Source organism: Mchenga conophoros, linkage group LG6 (genome assembly GCF_057382185.1).
Source record: "Mchenga conophoros isolate Kocher_MC1m ecotype Shallow Benthic linkage group LG6, M_conophoros_male_GT1.1, whole genome shotgun sequence".
Taxonomy (NCBI): domain Eukaryota; kingdom Metazoa; phylum Chordata; class Actinopteri; order Cichliformes; family Cichlidae; genus Mchenga; species Mchenga conophoros.
The window spans coordinates 38368924-38392711 of NC_140531.1; the positions used below are offsets into that span (position 1 = coordinate 38368924).

The 23788-nt window shown below is 38.4% G+C and overlaps 3 protein-coding genes across 3 annotated transcripts; all 3 read left to right on the top strand.

Annotated features, from left to right (window-relative positions):
- Positions 1–1958: 1958 nt before the first annotated feature.
- On the top strand, positions 1959–4406 carry LOC146573251 (perforin-1-like). The gene is made up of 2 exons (XM_085278526.1): positions 1959–2494; positions 3230–4406. Exons 1-2 carry the CDS (start codon positions 1959–1961, stop codon positions 4404–4406), a joined length of 1713 nt encoding a protein of 570 aa, XP_085134652.1.
- Positions 4407–10611: 6205 nt separating this feature from the next.
- Positions 10612–13461, top strand: LOC146573252 (perforin-1-like). Its single transcript, XM_085277919.1, has 2 exons — positions 10612–11147; positions 11298–13461. Exons 1-2 carry the CDS (start codon positions 10612–10614, stop codon positions 12493–12495), a joined length of 1734 nt encoding a protein of 577 aa, XP_085134045.1. The 3' UTR covers positions 12496–13461.
- Positions 13462–15783: 2322 nt separating this feature from the next.
- Positions 15784–18017, top strand: LOC146573253 (perforin-1-like). Its single transcript, XM_085277920.1, has 3 exons — positions 15784–15796; positions 15920–16455; positions 16660–18017. The coding sequence occupies exons 2-3, from the start codon at positions 15920–15922 to the stop codon at positions 17837–17839; spliced, it is 1716 nt and encodes a 571-aa protein (XP_085134046.1). The 5' UTR covers positions 15784–15796; the 3' UTR covers positions 17840–18017.
- Positions 18018–23788: the final 5771 nt, after the last annotated feature.

Consider the following 23788-nt stretch of genomic DNA (forward strand, 5'->3'; position numbering starts at 1 on the left):
TCTGAACCCCCCCCCCCCAAACATTCGACTCTGACCCACCACCATTGCCCCTTCACTGACTGGCCCACTCCCACTGCACATGCACTTGCCCACATTTACTATGATTGCTTTGGACACTACTGCTTAAATAATTAAGTATTGTATTGTATTGTACATAAGACTTTTATTTTATTTTATTTTTTTACTTTTTTATCTTTATATTTTTAGTGTACACTCAGGGCCATGGGAGCATTGCTATTTCAAATTCCTGTGTATGACTGTACATATGGTCTTTGACAATAAAGCTGACTTTGACTTTTGACCCTGACTATATGTGTGTGTGGGCATATACATGATAAAAAATTTTCAAGGCTCCAACGTGAGCTAGAATTCTTTCAAAATGATGTGAAGGACCATTAAGCCATATATGAAACAATTACTACAAGAATTTGCTGCTAAATGTGGTTTTACAAGGGGTGTACATATTTCTTTCCACAGAATTTTGTACACTTCTCAGAACATTTTCTTTCTCAAATGACTGTATGTATATTTTTACTTCGCTTACTATTATGTATTAACAAGCCATAAAAAGACAGCTTCCCCATGTGTGAAATAGGTGTGAAAGAAGTAAAACACATCATTGCTGGATTGTGGGTGTTAAAATCGTGAGGTATAAAAGAGCGTGGTGCATCTAAAACTTCACTCTTTCATCTTCACTACCCTCTAGGTAAGATAATAGAAGGTACTGACCAAAGCTTTCTGACAGCTGTCAAGGTAAGACCAACAAGTCCTTTGTTCCATATGATTGTCTTTTTGTCCTTTGGTTAATACTTTAGTGCAGTGGCTCTGAAAAAAGTGGTCATGCTCCCGTGGAGGTGCATGAAATCACTGCATGACCAGTAGAAACTAGATAAGATGGTTAATGTAACAAAACTATGCAAAACAAGAGTTATTTCAAAATTCAACTGCTTACAGTTTATTTTGTAATCGTGAAATATTATATATTCTTAGTTGTTTAAAAGTAGAGTAACATGTTTAGCCAAATATTCTAACTAAATTGCTGGCTGCCTGAGTGGTGTCCAAAAATATGATGTGGGCTTTAAAGATAAATGCAAAACGTTTTACGTTTTGTTATTAGATTCCCCCACCTGAGCTGTATTTGTACTGACATTAGATTACACACAGGTGCACTCTATTTAGTCATTAACACTCATCAGGCAATGTCTATGGGCAACTGACTGCACTCAGACTAAAGGGGGCTGAATAATTACGCACACCCCACTTTTCAGTTATTTATTTGTAAAAAATGTTTGGAATCATGTATGATTTTCGTTCCACTTCTCACGTGTACACCACTCTGTGTTGGTCTTTCACCTGGAATTCCAATAAAATTGATTCATGTTTGTGGCTGTAATGTGACAAAATGTGAAAAAGTTCAAGGGGGCCGAATACTTTTGCAAGCCACTGTATATGTTGACAGCTTGCTAGCTATAAATTCACCAAAGTGTTACCTGCACATACTTCATCAGAAATGATAAGAACTTTGGGTGAGGTATATTGGATATTTTGGGTATTAAGTTTACACTGGGGTGCAACACGGTGACATGGTGGTTAACACCGTTGCTTCACAGCAATAAGGTCCCGAGTTGAATTCCACCATCAGTCCAGGGTCTTTCTGTGTGGTGTTTGCATGTTCTGCCCATGTTTGCGTAGGTTCTTTCTGGGTACTTCCTCCTACAGTCCAAACACATGCAGCTAGTGGGGATAAGTTAATTGGTAACTCTAAATGGTGCATAGGTTTTAATATGAGTGCGAATGGTTGTCTGTGTCTGTGTGTTAGCCCTGTGACAGACTGGTGACCTGTCCAGGGTGTACCCTGCCTCTCGCCCTAAGAAAGCTGGAATGGAATTTTGCACTGTTTAACTTCCCCTTTGTTCATGTAATTTAATCTCCTCTCATTGTTAAATGGTTCCATTCAGATGGCAAAGCTGTGGCACGTCCTGCTCCTGTGTTGGGCATGGAGTCCCTTGTGCCTTCCTTCCAGTGTGAGCTTCATTGGTACACCACAGGAGTGTGAAAAGGCTCACTTTGTCCCTGGTTACAACTTGGGTGGTGAAGGCTTTGACATTGTGACGATGGAGAGAAAAGGTGCCTATGTGATCGACACTGAAACATGGAAGATTGGAAATGGTAGCTGTAGGATGTACTGTAACCGTTACATGAATGGAGAGAAGCAGAAGGTCCCTGTTGCTGTGGTGGACTGGAGAACCCTGCCCAAGTGCAGTTTGAAGGTCTCCAGTGTGGTCTATGATTCTGTTGAAACTCTTGTCAGTGACTCGACATCATCTGTATCCAACAACTGGACAATTGGCCTTGACATCCCGGTAGATCCTTCAGCAAAGGTTGGGGTTGGCTTAGGAGGTTCTCACTCAAGAGATTCCACCTTTGCTATGAAAAAGTCAAAACAAGACCGCTACACCTTCTTACACCATTCGATCAACTGTCATTACTATGGGTGAGTATGTCAGTGGATATTTTTCTTATTTGAGTAATTTGCTGATAATTTTTAATTTATTTATTTTTTAATGTATTTATTTATTTTTTAGTTTAGCATCAAGCGTGATTCAAAATCAAATGGTTTCTGTGTCACTGAAGTATTTATTGCATTTACTGCATTGATGTTAAACACTTTTTTTAGGGTCACCCAGAACACATACATACAGATCTGGAGTGTACTGGAATATCATATCATTTTATAAGCTGTGTATTAACATTTTGTACGATGTGAAAAGAGTGCGTTTAAAAAATTGATTTTCCCGATTCAAGATTTTAGTTTAAATAATGCAATATCGATTTATTAAATCCTGAATTTTGCCAGAGACGCAAGTATCTCAGGTTAAGGCTCACAACACTATTTCAGCAACCACCAAACAGCTAAAACAGCAAATGAGAACAGGTAAACGGATTCCCCCAAAAATTTAAACACAAAGCGCAGCTCATTCACATATGCAGACATGCCTTTGGGTGCTGAAAGTCAACATCGCACAGACTCTGAAGCTGCAGTTGGGAGTTTGCCTTGTAATCGGAAGGTTGCCGGTTCGAGCCCTGGCTTGGACAATGTAGCTTGCCATCACCTGTGTGTGTGTATGTACATGAGCTTTGGGTCCTTAGGGACTAGTAAAGCGCTATACAAATACTGGCCATCTTCACAATTAAGTTAAACTTATCTATATGCTTTTCTGTTCCACAGCTACAGACTGGCAACAAGTCCTCCTTTGAGTCAGGAATTCAAGCCGGCAGTTGACTCCATTCCCCCTTATTCCTCTAAAACTGCGCCATTATATCACAATCTGATTGACACTTATGGAACACATTACATCACACAAGTGTCTCTTGGAGGTGAAATTAAAGCAACCACTGCTGTCAGGACCTGCATGGCTACAATGAATGGACTAACAGATACTGATGTTAGTGACTGTTTGTCAGTTGAAGCTTCAGCTTCTTTTGCAAATTCTGCCAGTATTAATGCCACAATTGACCACTGTCAGAGAAAGAAAAAGATGTTAGGGTCTAATCAAACTTTCAGCAGTTCATTTAATGAGCGGCGCACAGAGGTCATTGGTGGAGATATTGATGGAGGTGATATCCTCTTTGTAGGTCAATCTGACCCCTCGGCCTATAAAAACTGGCTCATTTCTCTTAAAAGTATCCCTGATGTGGTCCAATACAACTTAAAACCCCTACACACCATACTGCCATTAAATCATCCTGCCAGGGCGGGACTGAAGCAACAAGTGGAGCAGTACATTAATAAAAATGCAGTGCTGAAGAAATGTTCAGAAACCTGTAAGATTGGGCACCGATCAAACGCAAGAGATCCTTGTGCTTGTGTCTGCAACAGTAACCAGAACATCAAGTCAAACTGCTGTCCTGCTGGGAAAGGTCTGGCAACCTTAAAGGTGTTCAAACTTTATGCAAAGGGTCTGTATGGTGACAAGTGGACTCAGACAGATGGTTCAGTGGAGGTGACATATGGTGATCAGAAAAAGCGCACTGATATTATAAGTAATGATGACAACCCTAGATGGAGAGAAACATTTGAGTTTGGAACCATCACCATCAACATGAAAAACAAACTTAAATTTGCTGTGTATGATGAGGACACTTACTGGAACAGTGATCTGTTAGGCGAGTGTTCATTTGATCTGCGAGCAGGGAAGGTGAGCGACAGCTGCATGCTGAATCATGGGACCTTCTTCTTTTCCTACATCGTAGAGTATGCACCAAGTCTTAGTGGGAACCAGTGTCAGGAGTATATCCCCTCGGCCATGAGTCCGTCTTTGGCTGAGGTTTTTCATACCAGAAATGGGGTTCTTCTTGGAAAGATGTGGAATAAGTATGAGAAGCCAGCCAATGAGAGACTTTAAAGCCACATGTTGTTGTTAGGAAAGAAGCCGGTATGGATTTGACGACATGCTGAATATCTATGTGCTTGTACTTCATGGCATTCTGTCTTTAACTTTTATGTGAAAAAATATTTTTTTGAACTCAGAACTGTAATGCACTTCCTATGCTTCTTTTTCCATATTGTTTCAACTATCTAGCAATAAAGCATCAGCAACGACAACGCCTGTGTTTCTTTTAAGTATTCAAAAAAATATTGCGTTATTTTTTTGGTTTTGATATAACACGGCAATGAAGGGTGTTCTATCCATTTTTTGCATAGAGAGTGCAAAAGTGTGTTATCTATATAAAAAGATTAGAATACTGAATTGAATCTAACATTCACCTTAAACACAAGTAAATGTTTCTGCCAGAAGCAGAAACATCCAATTTAGCATCTTATCGAAACAACCCATCATTAACTCTAATACTAGGAGACTCATAGATAACCTCGTGGCCATCAGGAGTTTAAACAGAAACAGTAATGAATCTACAAGGGTTTCACCAGTTTGGAATTATTAAAGTTTCAAAGGAAAGGACTATGAAGTATTTTTTTCTTATACTTTATCTCCTGTTGGGAAATTATTCTCAGCATTTAACCCATTCACTCAGGGAAGCAGTGGGCAGCCACCAATTCAGCACCAGAGGAGATGTGTGTAGGGAGGGTAAATTACTCAGTGGTACCTCAGGTTAGCCGTTCGGTGGATTTGAACCCTCAATCTTCCAATCATGGGGCAAATGCTCTACCTACTGAGCTATTGACATAGATGAAACAAAGACATAAAGTAATCATGTATTAAAAATATACAAAATTTCATAGTGGTATTTAAACTAAATGTACATGATAATTAGAATGATCAAAAATGTGTCACAGAATTAGTGAATTCCAATATAAAGACAAACAAAGACATCAAAACAAGCCCCCTGAATAAGATCCTTTTTACATAAAAATCAAACTAATCGACTTACAAACTTTTTATTGCAAGTTTATATTGGTAACTGTTTGTTCAGTTTCTTCTTTAAAAAAAAAAAAAAATCCTGACCTTTGGGTCAGGAATTAAAATGCCGGTAGAGGAGACAATTTTATGTTTGGTCCATTGGGCTTGGACATCTTTTAATTGTCTGGCAAGTAATTTATGGGGTTTATCTCCTAATTCAAAGTTAAGAATATCGCTTTTGACTTGGATCCCAAATCTGATTGTATTGAAGTTTTAGTTTTAGAATAGAATTAGAGATATCCTCAGTATTAGTTTGGAGAAGTGACTCCTTTAATGTTGATAATTCTGACTCGATTTGGGACAGACGAGTTAATCTCGATCTACGAGCAGGGAAGTTGAGTGACAGCTGCATGCTGAATCATGGAACTTTCTTCTTTTCCTACATTTTAGCGTGTGCACCAAGTCTTAGTGATAACCAGTGTCAAGAGCAGACATGGGCAGTAACGTGTTACAAGTAACACATTACTGTAATCCAATTACTTTTTTCAAGTAACAAGTAAAGTAAGAGATTACTATTGCAATAAAGTAATTAGATTACTACTACTAGAGAGTATGACCATGTAGCGTTTAATGTGTGGAAGTACTGACCTTACTTTGAGCCTGATTCCGTAAAAAGTGACAAAAACATTAGCATCCTGTACACTCTACTTGGGAGGAAAACTTCTTTCTACACAGAAAAATTTAACTGCAAATGTGAGCAAACACATAGCACGCTGCCACGAGAATGTGAAATTCCCCGAGAAACCCCCGGATCCCCCCCCCCGGGCAAATCTCCGACTGCTCCACTTCTTCTAAACAGGTGAAAATAGATTTAAGAACAACAGGACTTAGTGCCGCCGACTCTTTGATTTTATCTATTTTTTGCTGTGTTTTACTTGCATCTATTTGAAAGAGTGAGTGTAAACATAAAAAAATATTTTATTTTAAATAGGTTTAAATGTTAAATAAATTTCTTCAAGTCAAAGACTATCCATCCATCCATCTTCTTCCGCTAATCTGGGGTCAGGTTGTGGGGACCAGCAGCCTAAGTAGAGAAGCCCAGACCTCCCTCTGCCCAGACACCTCCTCCAGCTTGTACGGGGGAACACCAAGGCATTCCCAGGCAAGCCAAGAGATAAAATCTCTCCAGTGTGTCCTGGGCCTACCCCGGGGCCTCCTCCTGGTGGGACATGCCCAGAACACCTCACCCAGGAGGTGCCCAGGAGGTATCCTATTCCAGCTGAGGAACATGGCCTCCAATTTGGAGGTGCTGATTCTTGTTCCCACCGCTTCACACTCGACTGCACTCGACTTCATCGGGTGAAGCCATCACCCGATGAAGCCAACAGAGGCACATCATCCACGAAAAGCAGAGATGAGATTCTGAGACCACCCAAGTGAAAGCCTTCCGCCACTTGGCTATGCCTAAAAATCCTGTCCATAAAGGAAACCCGAGGGACACGATCAAATGCTTTGGGCAAGACTCCCATGCAAACTCAATTATCTTTCAGAGGATAAAGAGCTGATAAAGTTTTGACTCAACAGTTTCAGTATTAACAGAGAAGATAGGGCGTTCCCTTGAGATGACTGTCATGGGCCTTTTTACTTTTAACTCTGAATGCTATTAGCACTTCATTGCAATAATGTATACTATGTATACTTTATTAATCCCCATAGGGAAATTAGTCATCTGCATTTAACCCATTCACTCAGTGAAGCAATGGGCATCCACCAGTCCAGCGCCCGGGGAGCAGTGTGTAGGGACGGTACCTTGCTCGGGGTACCTCAGGGTAGCCGTTCAGTGGATTCGAACCCCTGACCTTCCGATCATAGGGTGACCACTGCCCTGGATGATATACTCTGAATGACTACATACTTACTGCTAAATAGTGTCATATGCAAATCATCAATAGGGATTTGCTGGAGAATCTCATGCTCAAAGCACTGATAGATGTAAATTTGAAAAGTCCTTTTTCTATTATCAAGACTCAAACCAGTGCGGTGTTAACAGTAGAAAAGAAAGCAGACTTCATTCACTTTTATTGCCTACTCAAAAAAAATAACAATGATTCTGTACACTTAACAGCAAAAATGTATGCAAAGTGAAGTGAAATAAATTTACAGAGGAAGTGGTACGAACCTTTAAAAGAGTGACACATTTATTTAAATGTGAGCTGTTTTATATAGTGCACAGCTGAAATTCAGTTCAATTTAATTTTATTTATATAGTGCTAAATCATAACAGCTGCCTCAAAGCAAAACACATGCACAACGGCCTTACAGACAAGAACGCATTAGTCTGGAATCAGAATCAGAAAGAATGTCAGGTTACTGAAGGTTGCTTCCTTATCAGGAACTGGTTTCAGTAGTTTTATTGTAGAAGGACATATAGTTAAAACCTTAATATGCAACATAAAGAATAAATATAAATAAAATGATGTTTTTAATATCGTCACACATAAAAGCATTTTATTAGAAAACTGATAAGATCTCCTGCAAAATGAAGCTTCCTCATTCAAGTAAATGAGTCAGGCATGAGTCTCAGTGTGAAGTACTTAAACATGTGAGAGATAAACTAAAACAGACAGTTTGGTTAATGTGGTGTGAGAGCAAGGAGTCGTGGTCACTGAATCATGTTACAAGTATGTGTGCTAAGTTTTCTATGTGCCGCAATGAGCTACTTCTGCTTTTTATTTTTTACTGTTCAGTTACCTTTCAGTGTTTACTGGTTTCAGTATTAGTTTTAGTTTTTATTATTTTTATTAAGTTTTATAATATAGTGAGCATTTGTCTGGTGCAAAAAAGTGATTACCGGCAACACATTGGGATATCTACAAGATGACAGCCTTTACAATCAGAATTTGCACCAAACTGACCACAATTAAAACTAAGAACATTTCTTGTCTGTTTTATTCCTGTTATTTATATATTTATCAAGTTTAATGAGTAAATTTAATGAGAAACACACAGAGGTCATTAGTGGAGACAATAATGGAGCTGATATCCAATTAGAATCATCTCTATTCAAAAATGGGCTCAGCTCATTTAAACCCACAACTGGTGTGGTCTGATACATCTCAAAGTCCCTGCACACTACAGCACATTAAGAAATATGTAAGATTGGATGTAGATAAAAATTTAAGAGATCCTTGTGCTTGTGTCTGCAACAGAAGGTGCAGGTGACATATGGTGATCAGAAAAAAACAAACTAAACCAAAACAATGGTCCTTAAGGCCCAGCCAGCTTTAAGACACACTTGTATTTAGTATTTACAGATTCTGCCTGTTCGCCATTTATAATGAGAGGGCAATGCACCTGTCTGTGCCTCCTGAGCACCAGTGGGACAAGATCTCTACCTTGGCCCTGTACGCTGTCTCATCACCATCATGACCCCAACCATGGTGACTGAGGCCACGAGGAAATCACATGCTTAACATTTTTGAAACTGCGATTTTATTACATTGTTTTCAATTATATGCCCCTCGTTAATGCACATTCTAGAAGCATTGTTTCCTGTCTTGAAATTTTGCACATGGAAAAACAAACAAACAAATAAACAAGTGTGTTCCTGATGTGGGACTCCTGTGAAGTCCACACTGTCTGATGAGTATCGGAAACTGTCATTTTTGCATAAACAAGAAAACACAGATGAAAACTTTTGCAAAAGACTTTAACTGTGCAACACATTTGCAAAGCGTCAACTAAATGCAGGACTAATTTTCAACTGAACGGCGCTCTGTGAACATAAACAGCGTGTTTAAGAACTTGTAAGGGTGAGGTGTGAAGTGTTGGTGTGAATTCTTGCTCTTGCATCTGTTTATTTAATATTCAATGTTATAATAACATCTGCTCAGCCCAGTTACCTCTGGACAGAAGTCCTGAGTGTCTCTCCGTTCAAAGGGTCCGAGTCTCTGATTCGAGGGCTATTACTACAATACGTTAACAGAAACTTATTTAAGCTGATTACGGCACTAACTACCTCCATCTGAAAGCCTAACCAACTGTGAGCTAGCTGACGCACCCCACAAAACACCAATGTTTCTTTTATCCGGGATATATAAAAATATGCTTTCCTATTGTACTTCATAAACATGACAAGCAGGTTTATATTTCAAAATTCTTTGTACGTATCCTGGTAGGCATGTTGGAATTTCCTTGTGCCTGAATGTGTCTGTATTTTTTATCAAACATTAGGTACAGTAAGAAAAGGAATGATAACACTCATCTGTGTGTAAGCTATTAATATCCTTTCAAAATCACATTATAAGAAATTGTATCAAATTGCAACAGAGTTCTGGCAGCTGGGCTTGCCAGCAATAAACTCTGTTTTCATGGTTTGCACAACAGGTTTGCAAGAGCAAAGCTTTTTACTGGGTTATGATGCTGTGTTGTCAAGAAAATATAAGTTTTATGCTGTTAGCCATTGAATTTCAGTGAGTCTTTGCATTAACCAAAGGGGGAAAACCATTTACAATACAGTACTGTTCAGAATTCAAAATAGAACAATTACAATTAGATTTACAACTTAACATTCACTTTTGCTTCCAGGATGATAAATTGCTTGAATCCTTGTTTCTAGATATAAAGTAGATATAAAAAATTAATGTTATAAAACATTTAGGTTAAATGTAATAAATATTTTACAGAATATATAACCAAAAAATATTGACAGCAACTTAAAAGGAGGAGGTCAAACATGAAGATCAAATACACAAAACATAATCATCAACATCACCATAATTTGCTTTACACTTTACACTTCAGGTATTGCGTGATAATGTTCCAACCTCTCATTCTGGTCTCTGTTTGACCCTCTGGCTATTTATTTATTTGTCTTTAACAAGTCGCCTTCTTTCTTCTTCTAGTTCTTAGCAGAAGTTTAATTAATTATCGTCAACGCCTAATGGAGGGTGTGGGGTGTGTAAAAATGTGTGAACAAAACTGATTCAATATAAAACTTGTGAGAAATTTGTTGGAACCTAGTTTTAAACACCCTTTCAAGACTCCACCTCCTGGACACTAATATCTTAAGCTGTCCATTTTGAGGCATCAAACAGAACTTCCTGTTAATGCTGATGGTAAGACACCCAAAACCTTCATTCTGTGAAACTCTGAGATTTTCCAGTTTTCATGGCTTTAAATTTCCCAAGATTTTAACTTGTATTGCCTTTTATTATATTTCCTTCTATTGTTCTTTATTTCCTTCATATAGATGGGAAGGCTGTGGCATGTCCTGCTCCTGTGCTGGGCATGGTGCCCTCTGTGTCTTTCATCCAGTGTGAGCTTCATTGGTACACCAGAGGAGTGCAAAAAGGCTCACTTTGTCCCTGGTTACAACTTGGCTGGAGAAGGCTTTGACATTGTGACGATGGAAAGAAAAGGCGCCTATGTCATCGACACTGAAACGTGGAAACTTCAAGATGGCACTTGCAGAATGTACAGAAACAGCTACATGAATCAGGTAAAACAGAAGGTCCCTGTCGCCGTGCTGGACTGGAGAATGTTCCCCAAGTGCAGTTTATCAGTCTCCAGTACACTCTATGATTCTGCTGAAACGCTTGCTAATGATTCCACATCATCTGTGTCCAATGACTGGAAAGTTGGCCTTGATATTCCTGTTTCTGGTAGCGTTGGACTTGGGCTTGGTTTTGGAGGCTCCCACTCCAAAGAATCTACCTTCGCCATGCAAAAGTCAAAACAAGATCGCTACACTTTCTTTCGCCATTCTGTCAAGTGTAACTTCTACAGGTGAGTATTTGAACAGAATTAATTCAATTCCTAAAAACTACAAATAGTAAACAGTCCTATATATGCAAATCTTTCTATGTTATTCCAGTAGTTATGTTATTTGCAGACAGACAATTTTTTAATTTTTTGTTTTATTTCTGTCCTTTACAGTTACAGACTAAAAGCAAATCCTCCACTGAGTCATGATTTTGAATCGGTTGTGAAGGCCCTTCCTTATTACTCATCTGCAACCAAGCATTTATACCGGAATTTGGTTGAGACATATGGCACACATTACATCACACAAGTGTATCTAGGAGGAGAAATGAAGGCCGTCACTTCCATCAAGACCTGTCAGGCGGCCATGAATGGCCTGTCAGCTACAGATGTCAACGACTGTCTCACAGTGGAGGCCTCAGTTAATTTCATGAGCTCTGCCAGCATTAAAACCATGAACAAAAATTGCAAGGCAATGAAAAGGAAGTTAAACCATGGGCAAAGTTTCAGCAGTACATTTAGTGAGCGATTCACAGAGATCATTGGTGGACACATTAACGGAGCTGATATCCTCTTTCAAGGGCAATCAACATCCGTTATGACGGACTGGGTCAAGTCTCTTAAATCCATACCTGATGTGGTCCGATACAATATAAAGCCCATGCACATGATTCTGCCAAGCAGCCATTATGCCATTGCGGGACTGAAGCTAGAGGTGGAAAAGTACATTAAGAAAAACGCATTGATGAAAAAATGTTCGGAAACATGTAAGATTGGATCCAGATCCAGCAGAAGAGATCCTTGCGCTTGTGTCTGTAATGGTAATAAAAATATCAAGTCGAACTGCTGTCCTGCTGGGAAAGGTCGTGCAACATTGAAGGTGTTCAATCTTTATGCAAAGAATCTATATGGAGACCAGTGTACTCAGACAGATGGTTCAGTAGAGCTTAAATATGGTTACCAGATAGGGCGCACTGCTATTATACCAAACAATGATAACCCCAGTTGGTCGGAGGTATTTGAGTTTGGACCAATCACTATTAACACGAAAGACAAATTGGTGTTAAATGTATACGACGAGGATAGATACTGGAACAGTGATCATCTTGGGCAGTGTCAGGTTAAACCACGCAAAGGCTGGTTTAATTACAGCTGCATGCTTAATCATGGTACATTATTCTTTTCCTGCAAAGTAGAGTGTGCACCAAGCCTAGGTGGTGACTACTGTGACGAGTATATCCCCTCACCCATGAGTCCCTCTTTGGCCAAAGTCTTTCATACCAGAAATGGTATCCTCATTGGAGAAACTGGTGAGCAGCATGGCAAATTAGTCAAGCCGGGACTTGAAGTAGGACAAAGGGAGAATATGTGATGCATACATTACTTTTATATTGTTGCTTCTCATTTCTGCTTAACTGCTTATCATGTGGAACCATTCCTGCCTCATATAGTAATCGCAAATATATTGCAATATTACTGCATTCATGTATTCTTATTAAAAACATGCCAGTAAAGCAGTCACAAAAACAACATCGGTGTCTGTGCGTTTGCTTCATTTGTGGTGATGTTCATTGACTTGAAAACATTGTGAAAAGATAAATAATAGAAAGAAGATCCAGGACTGTTGAGCAGCTAGAATCTTGTATGAGAAGTTCAAAAGACTCTGAGCTGGTCTCCTGAGTTCCCAGACATTTACGGGCCGATGTTAAAAAAGGGGGGTAAACGTGACCCTGTCTCAACTCTTTTTGCGATATGTTGCATCAAATTCAAAATACCCTTGAAATTTTTGTTTATGTTTTCTGTTTTATTATGAACAAAATATGGGTTCATGAGATTTCAGATGATAACACTTTATTTTTATTTAGATTTTACACAGCATCACTTTTTTTTTTTTTTTTTTAGAATTGGGGTTTTATTTTTGCTTAATTTATTAATGACAAACATATTTGTGACACTTTCAAAACCCAGCATTCTTGTACTCTGTAAAACAACATCATTGCGTGCATTTGCATGTGTCTCTTGCATTGTTTGTCCAATAAAATCTACATTATCTATCTGAATTATTGTGTCAGTAGATGTCAGACTAAAAGCTATCCATGAGCCAGTTTTAAGGCATTAAAGGTCTGTGGGTAGTGATTTGACATGTGCCACTTTTCACTCTTAAATGAAAGAAAACCGAGGCAGTTCTCTCCGTGAGTATCTGTTAACGTGAAGTTTAAAGCTTCACGTGGGAAACTTATATTAGGTATGATATACACATTCACAGACATCATTGGTGGATATGATATGTGTGTATTTGTTGAGCTTCTTTGAACCTTTAAGGAAGAAAAAGCTCATTTTGTGCAGAACATCTTGAAAATACGTACGTATGCTTCAATAATGTGGGAGTGCCAGCAGCAAACTGTAACTCTTTCATTGTGAAAGTGTATAGGCATTAAAGCATACATGTGAATTTGTTTGCCTTCTTGTATGCATATAGGGCATGCATGAACACATCTGCAATCTCCAAAGAATTCATTTCGGTAGATCAATGCGTGGATGGTTGCATGCATACATGTTTTCACAGAGCAGATGCAACTATGTTCCCCATGTGTATTGCGTATTTACAGAAGCACAAAGAGTCCTCTGAGGATCCCGACCAATCACTTTGCCTCTGTGTGATGGCACACCTCCTGTCTGTGTTATAAATAGAGAATAGATGCATCAATTCCCTCGGGTCAAACAGCTCAAGTTCAAAAAATTCATCTGGCTGTTTTGACAGAAGGGAAAAGGCACACTCCACAAAGACAGACGGTAGCTGGTAAACAGTGTAACCCTGCTATTACAGAGTCACGTTATAATGTGTTAACTGCATAATGAGGGGTAAAATGCATGTTTATAGTTCTGACTGTTATGCAGCCAGCAGCATCCTGACCAATCATCGATTTCACATTGAAATATTAATAGCATTATTTATTCCTGCACAGAGAAACATGGAAGGTTTATAAATTATACAGAAAATCTAAAAAAAAAAAAAAAAGCTATGGAAAAGTTTGAAGTCTGTTATGTGTGTTTCCATCATTTCTACATGAAACTAGCGCCGCTTTGTGGTACATATGTGAACTGCAACTACTTACAGCACTGAAGCAGAAATCCAGTATGGATGTGTGCAGTAACACTGCAGCACAGGATGGACAGCAGCAGAAGAAGCCGAACATCTTTATGCAAACCAAACAGCCACATTTATGCAAATAAAGGAAACCTTTGTTCTAAATGCACATGTGCAAAATTCCAGATATTTCCCTGTACAAACCCCACCAGTCATGATCTGAACATACACACTGTTTTTGCAACTATTATGTCAACATATGTATTTAAATACAGAGACATTCCTCCAATCCACAATTTTTTCAAAAAAAATAAGATGAAGGAAAATGAATAAATGGATGGATGAATGAAGAAATGTAAAAAAACAAACAAACAAAAAAACAAACAAAAAAATCAACAAAAAAAAAATAAACACATCAGAAGTAGTGGAATATAGCTGGTCTAGGTACTGGTAATTTGATAAAATCTTTGGGGCTTTTTGGCTTCTTCAGCCAGAGCAAAGACACACATGCTTGAGCGACTGGTGATTTTAAATTTGTTATAGGTGTGAAAACCCGCCTTATGACACCTGAGGCTCCAGTACACCTGTAACTGGAGAAACAAAAGAAAATGGATGGGCAGATGGATGGTTTTATTGTTTGTTTTTTTGATGGAAGGAATCTGTTTGGACTCATTTCTGTTTTTTATTGTGAAAATATTTTACAAAAAGGTCAAAGTAAAGGTGGAGTGGAAATAGTTTAACTCTCAGACGTTCAAGGATGTCAAAAGCTTACTTGATCTCACCAGCTTTAAAAAAAAAAAATATATATATACACAGGATTAGGATTCCGTAAGCTTATGTACAAACATGTTACATTGATAGGAAGTTTTTCCTCTAACATTGTGCAACACATTTAAAGAACACAGTATCACATTACTTTCTCAGAAACAGAACTACGCCCTGTGATCGCAAACAGGCTGTTTGTGTACGTGTAAGGGCGAGGCGAGCCGTAGTGGTGTTAACTCAGCCCGTTTTCAACTTTTCACCCTCACATTTTTAGGTTCTTGTGTATAGTAGTTTTTATACGACCAACTCCTTTAAAAATGCGGAATCCAGTAGCGAGAAGTTCCACACATACGATTTATTTTATTCTGCACGCCCACAATCAATACTCTTCACATTTTTTATTTATTAAATACTTCTCTGGACTTCACATTTGTTCATTTTGGGTTGGGATACAGGACATATTAAAGGACACCTTTAAACAAAAGATGTCTTGAAAGATGCATTTTGCTTCTGTTTTGCATTCGTATTTATTTTCTAAACGAATCCATTTATTTGGGACTCAGTCTGACAAGTAAACATTTTCTTTTTGTTTTTGTTCAGATTGATAATTTCAGAAAATTCTTCATGTGAAACAAAAAACAAAAAAAACTGTTTTAAAAAAGTCTCTGTGAGACTTTTTGAACATGGTGAAGTGCACATAATGTGTGAATGCTGATAATTAGATGAGACAGTATTGACTCCACCTCCTGCATATTAATGTTACAGTATACAGTCAGTCGGACTTTGACAGCACGATCACAGTTTGCAGTTCACAGTCAAGGTAAGGTCTTCTTCATAGTCATTATGAAACTATTGCACTGGGCTGAAAGTGTCAATTTAAAGATTGCTTTGTTTAACCATTTTATTTTTGTTCTTCTGTTATTTTTTTATTTCATCTACACAGATGTTTATGCTGTGGCACTTCCTGCTCCTGTGCTGGGCTTGGAGTCCTCCGTGCCTTCCTTCCAGCGTGAGCTTCATTGGTACACCAGACGAGTGTAAAAAGGCTAATTTCATCCCCGGCTACAATCTGGGTGGAGAAGGTTTTGACATTGTCAAAATGGAGAGGAAAGGAGCCTCCATCATCGACACTGAAACGTGGAAGACTGGGAATGGCTCTTGTAAGCTGCAGAGAAACCCCTTCATGAAAAAAGAAAAGCAGAAGGTGCCTGTTGCTGTGGTGGACTGGAGAATCATCCCCAGGTGTGATTTGAAGGTCTACAGCATAGTCTACGACTCCGTTGAAAAGTTTGCCAATGATTCTGTGTCAGCTGTCTCCAATGACTGGGAAAGCGGCCTTAATTTCTCTGTAGACGCCACTCTGCCTTTTCAGCCAATTTATGGAGGTTCCCGGTCAAAAGAATGCACCTTTGCCATGCAAAAGTCAAAGAAAGACCGTTACACCTTCTTCCGTCATTCTCTCTCTTGTAATGTTTACCGGTGAGTGTGGTTTGCTCTTTACCAAATGTGTATGTTGCTTAACTTGGAAATCTTTAGCTTGAATTTTTCCATTTTTTTTTAAACCTATAGCAAAAGCAGTTAAAAAGCGAATTGGTTAAAAAAAGACAAAGAATTAACTTTTTCTTTGATTGAGATTTAAATTAAGAAGTTATAACCACTGTTTGTGATCCATGTCTTTTACAGCTACAGACTGGCAGCAAAACCTCCACTGACGCATGAATTTGAATCAGCTGTGAACTCCCTTCCTGCTTATTCACAAAAAACAGAGGAATCATATCGCATTTTGATCGATACCTATGGCACGCATTACATAACACAAGTTCTTCTCGGAGGAGACATGAAGGCCATCACTGCTGTCAGGACATGCGAAGCGACCATGAACGGCCTGTCAGCAACAGTAATCAATGATTGTTTGTTAGTCGAGGCTTCGAGACGCTTTGCTCATTCTAGTAGCATTAAGTCAATGATGCAGTACTGTAACTCAATAAAGAAAAAGCTGTCCATGCCAAGCTTTAGTGGTAAATTTCATGAGCGGTTCACAGAGGTCACTGGTGGAAACATCGATGGAGCTGATGTACTCTTTCAAGCGCAGTCAGATGCTTCTGTTTATAAGAAATGGCTCAACTCACTAAAAACTACCCCTGATGTGGTCCAATACAACTTAAAGCCACTGCACACCATACTGCCAACTAATCATTCTGCCATTGCTGGACTGAAGTTGGAGGTGGAGAAGTACATTAAGAGAAATGCTCTGCTGAAAAAGTGCTCAGAAACTTGTAAGATTGGCCACAGAGTGAACAAAAGAGATCCTTGTGCTTGTGTCTGCAACAGTAACCAGAATGTCCAGGCGAACTGCTGCCCTGCTGGGAAAGGCCTCGCAACATTGAAGGTGTTCAAACTTTATGCAAAGGGCCTGTATGGTGACTGCTGTACTAAGACAGATGGTTCAGTGATGGTTAAATATGGTAAACAGGTAAAGCGCACTGCCATTATACGGAACAATGATAATCCCAAATGGTCAGAGGTATTTGAGTTTGGACCCATCAAGCTCAACAGTAAAAATAAACTAAGTTTTGTGGTTTATGATGAAGACACATACTGGAACAGTGATCTGCTTGGCAAGTGTTCAATTGACCTGTGTAGCGGAAACGTGACCGAAAGCTGCATGTTTAAGCATGGCACCTTCTTCTTTTCATACAAAGTGGAGTGTGCGCCAAATCTTGCTGGTAGGCTTTGTCAAGATTATGTGCCGATACCTTCTAGTCCCTTTTTGACGGAGGCCTTCGCCAACAGCTATGAGATGCTTGTTGTAGAGCCAGGAAAGATTTATGCTAAAAGACTGAATGATGATACCGAAATCTGATTTTTCATTAACCTTTGATGTTATTTCTTTGCTTTTTCATTTTGCTTTGTCTTTTATGTAAAAACATATCTTTGCAATTCATCAAATGCATTCAGAGGCAGCTTTATGAAAAGAATTGTTGATTCTTTTTCAGGCTTTTCTTTGTACTATCAATGTTACAAAATCTGCAAATTAAAGCACCGGCAAAGACAGCGCTGCTTTTGTGTGATTTTCTTATTCAGTGCAATTATTTCAATAATATTGCCAAATCACAGCTAAATGTTTTTATTAATAATAGCACACTAACGTAATAGCCTGCAGATAGGTCTTGTTTTAACTGCTTAAGCTCAGTGTTAGGTTACAGTGTTAGGTTAGTTAGTGTTAGTGTTACCAACTAACTAACTAGTGTTAGTTAGTTAGTGTTACCAGTGTTAGGTTACAGGTTTATTTTTCTTACTGCATTCAGAATGTCTTACTGCGTGTGAAATAAACAAAGACTTAGTTAATAAATAAAGACATGTTTACAACAAAGACTGTGTTAAAATATTCAGTAAGATTCTGACAGGCTTCATGGCATTCGGCTTTTTTACACAATGACAACAAAACATTTAACAAGTAAATCTAAACAGGTTCATATTAGAGTTAGTTCTCATACTGTGCTCAGCTTCTTGGGTGTTTGTGTGTGTGTGTGTTATGTAGTTGAATAACACCTTTCTCTATACGTTTGGCCACCATCGTTAAAATGACGTCTACGGTATTTGTACATTTTTGCAGCCTGCTATGAGATGAACTGCAGTTTTGACACTTCCATGTTGGCTTCATTTTTCAGTCTTGTGGATGCTTGATAACTACCAATATAACTGTCCCTCAATCCTAACAAAAAGGCTTGAAAAAGAATCAAGAAAAAATTAAATAGTAAAAATAAAATAAAATAAAAATAAAATACCAGCTTTGTGGTGCATTAACTTTTAAATATAAACCATCCTTTAATGTTAATATGTAACATCAAAGACCCTTTTAAGCCTTCTTTAAAAGAACTAATAAAGCTTTTTTGAGCTTTCTTTTCCTTTACAGTGCATCGTCTCTACAAAGGGATCTCATCTTTAAATACTTTAAAATAAATAAATACAAAAATGTGTGAATGCAATTTATTAAGTATAGACAGATTACACTTGCAGACGTGACTCCTACTTGCACATATAAATAGCCCAGATACCAGCAGCTTTAGCCTGTTACCATTAAGCAGTCAGGGCAGGCAGTAACCTCTGTGCTGCAGGCTTTGAAAAAGACTGGGTTTCAAGGGCTACAATTGTGTGTATTCAAGGTCCATCAAAGCTTTTGCACCGTATAGAGTAGCAGCATGCATCAAGCGTGCACACTCTGTGTTGTCCTCGGTGCTGACAGTCATAACTTCAGAATCTAAAACATGAGGCGATGTGTTGCCGCTGAAGCAACCTCCCCCATGGGAAGTCCCTGCAGGGACCAAGAAGCTTTTGAAGAATTCAAATTGTCTTCCTGTTTCAACCAGAGGGACCAGGGTCCAAATGAAGCTCTAGGGACATTGTTTTACCCCAAGAAAGTCCCTGATCATGTGGCAGTATTTGAAGGATCAGGAACCTTTCCCGCTAGGGCTTGTAATGTTGAATATTTCTAGGCAACTTCCCACTACATGATTTTGGAGCTAGCGTGAGATGGCACAGTACGCAACAGATGCCTAAAGGACCGTTTCAGCATTGGTGTTTGCGCTGTGGTGCAGGAGTCAGCTAAACTGGGATGGACTGTTATCTCAGCCTACTGCAGATTTTATATTTCAAAGGTGGTGTGTTTCCATGTTTTAGGAACTGTTGGTGGCTATACAGACATGTATACCATTACACAGATTTACTTTGGTACATTTTAATTTATGGCTATATTTAGACTTCACAACACAAGTACTGCTTGCCCTGCTTGTCTTAAAGGAGTGCCACAGGAATATGTAGAATAAGTACCTTTTAAAAATATATTTGCATTGCTGAACAATAACGAGCAGACCAATAAATGAAGAGGTAAAACCAGAAGCCCGAAGAGTCTGCCAGTGCACTTCCAGATTCATACAACATTACCATATGTTTTGGTTTTGATAAATCTGTGGAATTAAAATCCCTATTCCAGACTCTTAAGTGGATGGTTACACAAATCAAAGAGTCAGTAATAAATAATCGAATTATTTTATGCAATCTGATCAGGGATGCAAGACAATACAGAAGAAAAAAAAATAAGAAAACAGGAATTTATTTACAAAAGCAGTTCTCACAGAATGCAACATTTAAATGTTAAACTTTATGGAATTAAATGGATATTTAGAGAATGGTACAAATGATGAATTTGACCTGCATAGTTTGCCTCTTCATAACAGTGGGGGTGAGTTTTGTAATCTACCTGGTGAGCTACCTGGAAAGCATCTGCTTGACACAATTCTGCTTCATGCCATTGAAGTGGACGTCTTTCCACTGTTGGACCCTTTTTCATGGAATACGTGACAAAGATTATTGCTCGTACAAACCATCCAAGAAGTATTTCAGTTAATGTGGTGAAATTCTCATATTTTCATAATACATTATTTAGTAAATAGTAATGTAATTAGTGCTAACTACATCTGATATGTAACTTCATAACCAACCTAAGTGGTATTAGCTGATAAAAATAAGCACACTCACAGCAACATGTAGGTTGTCCACTGAAAATTTCATTGGTTCAGATTAAATCCATTTTAAATCAGTAAACAGTGTGTATTATTAAGAGTAACTATACTCATGTTTCTTTGAAACGGGTGATGGTCTAATATCATTTATAAAATCTCTTTGTTTGCCCACAAACTCCTCCTACAATCAGAAACAAGCACATGAGCTCTTTGGTGGAGGTAAGATGAGGAGCTGAGCAAATAAAATTGGCACACAGGTATATTTTAGGACTGTGAAGGGTCCAACCTGTATCAGAGGTGATGGTGGTGATGATATGTATTGTATTGTATATGGTTGTGTTGCCTAGTAACAAGTTATTAATCCAAATCTAAAACTTAATATGATACAATGCTTTTTGAAGCATTTTTTCATTTTCATTTCATAACAATAGCATTTACCTAAAATTTAAATGGCACACGATACATCATCATGTTTACTGGTAACCAACCACAATGGACTAAAATCACAGACCAAATGATACTGTCGAATGGGTATATTAGTATACGTAACTGACCATACATAAACGATGACGGGTTTACTCCTTATCTTTGTCAGAATCAGCGGATTTACTAGAGTGATACACTCCTTCCTCTCAGACTGTGCAGATATTAAAAAAAAAAACCACACAGTAAAGAAAATGAGTCCAGTCCAGACAAATACTTTGACACAGAGTTCATTACACAGTACAGTACTGTTATGTATAATAAAGGAAAGTACATCAAAGTGCTGAGATCTATACCTTTATCCTCAATTTCTTGCTATCAAACAATGACCCCTTTACCAGCAGCCATTATTCAGACTCACTCCCATTTCCAAAACAGGTCATCTTAGTTCTTCAACTTGACAGTCTCCTGCTGGTCTGGCTTATCCACACCCCATTCCTTCCTCCTTCCTTTGCTCTTAGAAGAAAAGAGACAGAGACGAGGGGATTTGCCTCACGGTAGGTAGCTGTTTTATGTGTAGCATATGAAAAAAGAGGTTTTTTGGTGAGGCTTGGCAAAGAGAGCCAGGAGCCCACTTGACGAGCAGCGGGTCTTAGAGCTGGATGATTTGTTTGGAGAAGCCCTCTCCAACCAAAAGGGGGATTAACTGCACACAGGTTCCCATGGAACCACAGCGAGATGGAGAGGGTTTGTAGAGGTCGCCACACCCCCACTTGACTAGATATGCATGCATGCATGTACACACACGTGAACAAAAACATAGATATGAACAGCATGCAAGACTTTGCACCTGTCCTCAAAGTACATTCCCATGGGCACAGAAACAGTAAGTAAGTAGGTGGGTCTTGTCTAGGCTGGTTTGCTGTTTACTTCACAACCTCTGGTCCTTCTTAACTCGCAGCGCAGGATTTAATATCTGGTCGATCTATAGTTAACCACAGTTAAACTTAGGATGGTAAAATAAAGATCCTGAAATGCACAAGTAAATATAATCAATTTCTCTTTATAGCTAAAATAAATCATCTTGCTTCTGAAGCCTGTTGTATTCGCCTCTTGTGTGAGATACTCTAAACTGACTAAACAGTAGCAAACATACTTTAGGTCCCAGTAGGAATTCATCAGGGAAAATAGAGATAGAATTACCTCAACTAAAGAGGTTATGTACCTAGTTTGATTTATGTGTTTGTTAGTTTGTTTCACAAAGTTAAAAAAAAATTGTGAGAAAATTCTAAAAGAATTGGAGTTTTTGGTTTTCTGTATTTGTATCCTGTATCAGAAATTTTGAAGAGAGATTTTGCTTCATATTTTCACAAATACATCTCAAATTACAGTACAAAAAATTGGGAGAAGTTGTCTCCATGTTCTCTAGAAAATACCACAAATCATTCTGGAGCCAGGGAATCAGTTCATGGACAGTGTGAATGGATGTTTTATGCAATATAAAGCTGCTCTTGCTGATAAGCTGCTTCAGGCTTTATCATTATCCATCAATTTTTTTAACTGCTTCTTCAACATAGGCGTCGAGGCCTATTCCAGCTATTCCAGCTAGAAGGTAGACCATAGACAAACTGCCTTTTCCACTGCAGGGGAACTGACAACCATCACATCCACACTTATAGTCAACTTTTGAATCACATGCATGTATTTGTAATGTGGGAGCACTCGGGAAGTGCAAGCAGGCCAAAGAAGACAAGTTAACTTTACACAGAAAGACCCTAACCAACCAGGAAGTTTGAAACAAGAAATCTCGTCACTGTGCTGCTGCATGGTGCTTTGGTGAATTCATCCTCAGACTGTAGTGGCTTACTGGTCCTCTCAGGTTTTACTTAGTACAACAGTGATGCATCACACTATGGTATGATAAGTCAAAATGCCTGGTGTGGTTTTTGTTTGTTTGGTTTTCTTTTTAGAAAAAAGCAAAATGTTTCTTTATATCCAGACTACGGCCACCATGAGCTGTGATCTCCAGCATGCCCAAGAAGAATTCAAGCAAAAAACAAAAGATGAATTAGTTGGTTTCAAAAACTTAGAGCTTGTGACCGAACTCTAGATCTCAGATGTCCTTTGTAATTCTAAATGTAATGTCTCTGTTTACAGTATTTTATGGCCCACACAGAGAAGCACAACATCCTGTGTTATTTTCAACCTGCAGACCTTTGATCACTTCTACTGTATCTAGCTGCACCTGCAAAATAAAAGTAAAATCACTCTCTTTACTTTCTTGAATCTATGTATTTGTTGATTTGCTTTTTTTTTCTACTTCAATAAATATGCCCTTCAGTTGAGATAAAATATTATAACTTCTCACCTTGGGGACGAGGAACATTTTTAACACACTGCATACTCAGGTGATAAAAATATTGCAGATGATCTCTTGTTCGTGAAATCACTTGGTCAGCAGAAGTGAAACAGTGGTGAGAGCTGTGCTCTTCTGAGTGGGACGAGTGTAGAAGCAGTGTTCTCACAGCCTGTTTGCAGTAAGATGAGGAGGTCACTGATGCTCCATGCTGGTGCTGAGCTGCTGCCATCTGCTGGTGCCAAATGTATTTTCATTGTTTATGTACCAAGAATCTGAAGTAAATGTTTGGTACATTATCTTTTTGCATTTAAATTAAATTTCTTTCAAAAAATTATAATTAGGGCAAATAAGTTTTATAGTTTTGCTGGAAGATTTAATCAGATAGCACCCCAAGAAGGAGTGGTGTTGGTCTTAAACTTAATGCTGTGTAAGCTTATCAAAAAAAATATACTTCATATATTATATTTAGGTAAAATTCATTCTGTATTTCAAATTTAATGTAACTTAA

Excerpts from the sequence above, each read along its gene's own strand:
- LOC146573252 (XM_085277919.1), top strand. The coding sequence starts at position 10,612 with ATGGGAAGGCTGTGGCATGTCCTGCTCCTGTGCTGGGCATGGTGCCCT. Across the intron at positions 11,148-11,297 it reads GTCAAGTGTAACTTCTACAG|TTACAGACTAAAAGCAAATC; the intron begins GTGAGTATTTGA and ends TGTCCTTTACAG.
- LOC146573253 (XM_085277920.1), top strand. The coding sequence starts at position 15,920 with ATGTTTATGCTGTGGCACTTCCTGCTCCTGTGCTGGGCTTGGAGTCCT. Across the intron at positions 16,456-16,659 it reads CTCTCTTGTAATGTTTACCG|CTACAGACTGGCAGCAAAAC; the intron begins GTGAGTGTGGTT and ends TGTCTTTTACAG.
- LOC146573251 (XM_085278526.1), top strand. The coding sequence starts at position 1,959 with ATGGCAAAGCTGTGGCACGTCCTGCTCCTGTGTTGGGCATGGAGTCCC. Across the intron at positions 2,495-3,229 it reads ATCAACTGTCATTACTATGG|CTACAGACTGGCAACAAGTC; the intron begins GTGAGTATGTCA and ends TCTGTTCCACAG.